Source organism: Ranitomeya variabilis, chromosome 4, assembly GCF_051348905.1.
Source record: "Ranitomeya variabilis isolate aRanVar5 chromosome 4, aRanVar5.hap1, whole genome shotgun sequence".
NCBI lineage: Eukaryota > Metazoa > Chordata > Amphibia > Anura > Dendrobatidae > Ranitomeya > Ranitomeya variabilis.
Genome location: NC_135235.1, coordinates 445,006,053 through 445,012,579, shown reverse-complemented (window position 1 = coordinate 445,012,579; position 6,527 = coordinate 445,006,053). Strand labels below are relative to the sequence as shown.

Sequence of the window (6,527 nt, the reverse complement as noted above, 5' to 3'; positions counted from 1 at the left end):
TATTTTTAACATTAGATCTTTTTACTATTGATGCTGCATAGGCAGCATCAATAGTAAAAAGTTGGTCACACTTGTCAAACACTACGTTTGACAAGTTTGACCAGCCTGTCAATCAGTTTTCCAAGCAATGCTACAGATCGCTTGGAAAACGCTAGCATTCTGCATGCTAATTACGCTTGTAAAACGCTAGTGTTTAGCAGGAAAACGCATGCCAATTCCACATGCGATATACCCGCGGCAGGAGTTGCGGAATTGCAGAGGAAATTTCCACGGCAATTCCGGACGTGTGCACATAGCCTAAAGACGTTCCTTCTAATGACAGCTGAAGAAAGTCGGAACGTTGTAATTTAACTTTATGGCTGTGTTCATGGAAACAGGCAACTCAAGAGTTCTGGATCAGAATACTATATGGGCTCCAACTCCTATATTTTATGAATAAAGAAAAATTAAAAAAAAAACAACTTTTAAACAGTAGACAACTTAAGGTTATGAACCAACTTTTAGATTGCGAAACATATAGTATTGTTATTTCCGGATCAAAAGGCAACACGTTTAAACAAAATTCTATTTTAATGCTTTCTTTTGTATCCCGTGCATTAGCAAAGAGTAAAGGGAGGAGGAAAAAAAAAAAAAAAAAAATTTTTTATTTACAACCAGTTAGTCCAAACAAGATTCTTTCTAGAAAGTTCTGTATTAAATCAGTTTAAGAATACTAAATGGTTATATTATTCTGTAATATAAATAAGCATCTGTACCGATACACAACAATGAACAGAACAGGGCATATAAAAATACAAAGCACTATAGGGGGGCACAAAGCCAGAAACTGAAGTAAGAATGCAGGGTCTTCATTATGGTATATACACTGAGAAAATGGCTTGCACTGGTCAGAGTTCTGCTCCTGGCACCAGGGTCCCTTTACTTCCTGTGCAATGCCACTGTGGTAGCCACGACTTGTGGGGGCACAATGCAAACATGTTATAGCTGAGAAAATCGCCATGGGGTTGGCTGCAGATCAGGTTCTTCTTGGCCAAGTGTCATTTCCTTGTGGTCAGTCAGTTTCTAAAAGACAAAATTCGGTAAAATTATCTTAAGGAAATTCCTCACACTATTCCCTTCCAATTAATTACACGATGTGACAAAGCCCAGTCCCACTTTTATCAAAACCATAACAGCCAAATTTGTTCAATCAGATCTAAGCAAGTCTATAGAAGCCGGGAACCGCGCCATGTGGGGGGCAAATCCACACATCGTGGCCAAGAAGGAAAAGATATAAACATGAGGCCACAGCCATGAGTAGCATTGCACAATAGCTGATTCCCAGTAGACTAAGTAGGGCTCTTAGGTGGATACAACAATGCCTAGTCTAGCCAATAATAGTGCTTGGTAGTGTAAAGCCACTGCGGCAGTGGTAAGTCTGAACCACGCCTACCCTGCTTTACCTGTGCTTTGTAGACTCGAGTCTGACTTACGAATGCAGGATTGGAATGTCTTTCTCAATGGAGGGCATCACGTAGGGTGACTCTACATGGCAAACTGTATAGTCACTTTTCAATGCCAGGGTGGAGGGTTGATTTACCACTAGGTACAGCAGGCGGCTCTCCCCACCCTCCCCTCTAAGGCACAGCAAGACTAACTACTGGGAAAGTGAGTATTACAAGACTAGAAGGGGCACTGTTACTTTACCAATAGAAACTCTACTCTGACTGGTGAGGTGAAGTTATATGTGGGAAAAACTTAAAGCAAGGTGCAATACTAAAATTGCAAATATAGCAAGTGAAATAGAAAACTGGTGACGGGTTCAATACTTAAGTACCGTATATATATTTAGGCTAAAAGTGCCCCTCTCGGCTTATACTCGAGTCATTGTTCCAGGGGGTCGGCGGGGGAGCGGTGGGAGTGGCTGCTGTCACATCATACTCACCTGCTCCTGTCGCAGTCTCTGCACATCCCTGCTTCTCCGACGGTCTCTGGCGCCTGCAGCTCTTCCTGTGTTCAGCGGTCACGTGGTATCGATCATTAAAGTAATGAATATGGACGCGACTCCACTCCCATAGGCGGAGCGCATATTCATTACTTTAACCCCTTCATGACCTTGGGATTTTTCGTTTTTCCGTGTTCGTTTTTCACTCCCCTCCTTCCCAGAGCCATAACTTTTTTATTTTTCCGTCAATTTGGCCGTGTGAGGGCTTATTTTTTGCAGGACGAGTTGTACTTTTGAACGACATCATTGGTTTTACCATGTCGTGTACTAGAAAACGGGAAAAAAATTCCAAGTGCGGTGAAATTGCAAAAAAAGTGCAGTCCCACACTTGTTTTGCTTAATTTTGCTAGGTTCACTAAATGCTAAAACTGACCTGCCATTATGATTCTCCAGGTCAGTACGAGTTCATAATGTAATGAACCCGGCACTCAACTTCAGTTTAGATGCTGAAAGATTTATTGTGTAGTAGTATCAACAATAAACGTTAAATAGTTAAATAGTCTGACTCCAGCAGAGGATACAGACTAGCGGTGGACACCGCGTCTACACCCTAAGACACCACAGCTTTAACCCCTTCATGACCCAGCCTATTTTGGCCTTAATGACCTTGCCGTTTTTTGCAATTCTGACCAGTGTCCCTTTATGAGGTAATAACTCAGGAACGCTTCAACGGATCCTAGCGATTCTGAGATTGTTTTTTCGTGACATATTGGGCTTCATGTTAGTGGTAAATTTAGGTCGATAATTTTTGAGTTTATTTGTGAAAAAAACGGAAATGTGGCAAAAAATTTGAAAATTTCGCAATTTTCACATTTTGAATTTTTATTCTGTTAAACCAGAGAGTTATGTGACACAAAATAGTTAATAAATAACGTTTCCCACATGTCTACTTTACATCAGCACAATTTTGGAAACAATTTTTTTTTTTGCTAGGAAGTTATAAGGGTTAAAATTTGACCAGTGATTTCTCATTTTTACAACAAAATTTACAAAACCATTTTTTTTAGGGACCACCTCACATTTGAAGTCATTTTGAGGGTTCTATATGGCTGAAAATACCCAAAAGTGACACCATTCTAAAAACTGCACCCCTCAAGGTGCTCAAAACCACATTCAAGAAGTTTATTAACCCTTCAGGTGTTTCACAGCAGCAGAAGCAACATGGAAGTAAAAAATGAACATTTAACTTTTTAGTCACAAAAATGATCTTTTAGCAACAATTTTTTTATTTTTCCAAGGGTAAAAGGAGAAACTGGACCAGGGACGTTGTTGTCCAATTTGTCCTGAGTACGCTGATACCTCATATGTGGGGGTAAACCACTGTTTGGGCGCACGGCAGGGCTCGGAAGGGAAGGAGCGCCATTTGACTTTTTTAATGAAAAATTGGCTCCAATCTTTAGCGGACACCATGTCGCGTTTGGAGAGCCCCCGTGTGCCTAAACATTGGAGCTCCCCCACAAGTGACCACATTTTGGAAACTAGACCCCCCAAGGAACTTATCTAGAAGCATAGTGAGCACTTTAAACCCCCAGGTGCTTCACAAATTGATCCGTAAAAATGAAAAAGTACTTTTTTTTCACAAAAAAATTATTTTAGCCTCAATTTTTTCATTTTCACATGGGCAACAGGATAAAATGGATCCTAAATTTTGTTGGGCAATTTCTCCTGAGTACACCAATACCTCACATGTGGGGGTAAACCACTGTTTGGGCACATGGTAAGGCTCGGAAGGGAAGGAGCGCCATTTGACTTTTTGAATGGAAAATTATCTCCATCGTTAGCGGACACCATGTCGCGTTTGGAAAGCTCCTGTGTGCCTAAACATTGGAGCTCCTCCACAAGTGACCCCATTTTGGAAACTAGACCCCCCAAGGAACTCATCCAGAGGCATAGTGAGCACTTTAAACCCCCAGGTGCTTCACAAATTGATCCGCAAAAATGAAAAAGTACTTTTTTTTCACACAAAATTTCTTTTAGCCTCAATTCTTTCATTTTCACATGGGCAACAGGATAAAATGGATCCTAAAATTTGTTGGGCAATTTCTCCTGAGTATGCCGATACCTCATATGTGGGGGTAAACCACTGTTTGGGTGCACGGCAAGGCTCGGAAGGGGAGGCGTGCCATTTGACTTTTTGAATGGAAAATTAGCTCCAATCGTTAGCGGACACCATGTCGCGTTTGGAGAGCCCCTGTGTGCCTAAACATTGGAGCTCCCCTACAAGTGACCCCATTTTGGAAACTAGACCCCCCAAGAAACTTATCTAGATGCATAGTGAGCACTTATAACCCCCAGGTGCTTCACAGAAGTTTATAACGCAGAGCCGTGAAAATAAAAAAATAATTTTTCTTTCCTCAAAAATGATTTTTAGCCCAGAATTTTTTATTTTCCCAAGGGTAATAGGAGAAATTGGACCCCAAATGTTTTTGTCCAGTTTGTTCTGAGTACGATGATACCCCATATGTGGGGGTAAACCACTGTTTGGGCGCACGGCAGGGCTCGGAAGGGAAGGCACGCCATTTGGCTTTTTGAATGGAAAATTAGCTCCAATCATTAGCGGACACCATGTCGCGTTTGGAGAGCCCCTGTGTGCCTAAACATTGGAGCTCCCGCACAAGTGACCCCATTTTGGAAACTAGACCTCCCAAGGAACTAATCTAGATGTGTGGTGAGCACTTTGAACCCCCAAGTGCTTCACAGAAGTTTATAACGCAGAGCCATGAAAATAAAAAATAATTTTTCTTTTCTCAAAAATGATTTTTTAGCCCACAATTTTTTATTTTCCCAAGGGTAACAGGAGAAATTGGACCCCAAAAGTTGTTGTCCAGTTTCTCCTGAGTACGCTGATACCCCATATGTGGGGGTAAACCACTGTTTTGGCACACGTCAGGGTTCGGAAGGGAAGTAGTGACGTTTTGAAATGCAGACTTTGATGGAATGCTCTGCGGGCGTCAGGTTGCGTTTGCAGAGCCCCTGATGTGCCTAAACAGTAGGAACTCCCCACAATTGACTCCATTTTGGAAACTAGACCCCCAAGGGAACTTATCTAGATGTGTAGTGAGCACTTTGAACCCCCAAGTGCTTCACAGAAGTTTATAACGCAGAGCCGTGAAAATAAAAAATGTGTTTCCTTTCCTCAAAAATATTTTTTTAGCCCAGAATTTTTTTATTTTTGCAAGAGTAACAGGAGAAATTGGACCCCAAAAGTTGTTGTCCAGTTTCTCCTGAGTACGCTGATACCCCATATGTGGGGGTAAACCACTGTTTTGGCACACGTCGGGGTTCGGAAAGGAAGTAGTGACGTTTTGAAATGCAGACTTTGATGGAATGCTCTGCGGGCGTCAGGTTGCGTTTGCAGAGCCCCTGATATGCCTAAACAGTAGAAACCCCCCACAAGTGACCCCATTTTGGAAACTAGACCCCCCAAGGAACTTATCTAGATGTGTGGTGAGCACGTTCAACCCCCAAGTGCTTCACAGAAGTTTACAACGCAGAGCCGTGAAAATAAAAAATCATTTTTCTTTCCTCAAAAAAGATGTTTTAGCAAGCAATTTTTTATTTTCACAAGGGTAACAGGAGAATTTGGACCCCAATATTTGTTGCCCAGTTTGTTGTGAGTACGCTGATACCCCATATGTGGGGGTAAACCACTGTTTTGGCACACGTCGGGGTTCGGAAGGGAAGTAGTGACGTTTTGAAATGCAGACTTTGATGGAATGCTCTGCGGGCGTCAGGTTGCGTTTGCAGAGCCCCTGATATGCCTAAACAGTAGAAACCCCCCACAAGTGACCCCATTTTGGAAACTAGACCCCCCAAGGAACTTATCTAGATGTGTGGTGAGCACGTTCAACCCCCAAGTGCTTCACAGAAGTTTACAACGCAGAGCCGTGAAAATAAAAAATCATTTTTCTTTCCTCAAAAAAGATGTTTTAGCAAGCAATTTTTTATTTTCACAAGGGTAACAGGAGAATTTGGACCCCAATATTTGTTGCCCAGTTTGTTGGGAGTACGCTGATACCCCATATGTGGGGGTAAACCACTGTTTGGGCACACGTCAGGGCTCGGAAGGGAAGTAGTGACATTTGAAATGCAGACTTTGATGGAATGGTCTGCGGGCGTCACATTGCATTTGCAGAGCCCCTGATGTACCTAAACAGTAGAAACACCCCACAAGTGACCCCATTTTGGAAACTAGACCCCCGAAGGAACTTATCTAGATGTGTGGTGAGCACTTTCAACCCCCAAGTGCTTCACAGAAGTTTATAACGCAGAGCCGTGAAAATAAAAAATAATTGTTCTTTCCTCAAAAATTATGTTTTAGCAAGTAATTTTTTATTTTTGCAAGGGTAACAGGAGAAATTAGACCCCAGCAGTTGTTGCCCAGTTTGTCCTGAGTACGCTGGTACCCCAAATGTGGGGGTAAACCACTGTTTGGGCGCACGTCGGGGCTTGGAAGGGCGGGAGCACCATTTGACTTTTTGAACGCAAGATTGGCTGGAATCAATGGTGGCGCCATGTTGCGTTTGGAGACCCCTGATGTGCC

At 42.5% G+C, this 6,527-nt stretch overlaps 1 protein-coding gene across 3 annotated transcripts in view; it reads right to left on the bottom strand.

Annotated features, from left to right (window-relative positions):
- Positions 1 to 275: 275 nt before the first annotated feature.
- Positions 276 to 6,527, bottom strand: part of ZHX3 (zinc fingers and homeoboxes 3) — a 32,806-nt gene continuing 26,554 nt past the window's right edge. For all 3 annotated transcript variants that reach the window (XM_077251517.1, XM_077251518.1, XM_077251519.1), the window contains exon 3: positions 276 to 1,062. In XM_077251517.1, coding sequence (XP_077107632.1) covers positions 1,052 to 1,062 — 11 coding nt within the window. In that variant the 3' untranslated portion in view covers positions 276 to 1,051. The remainder of the gene's footprint in view (positions 1,063 to 6,527) is intronic.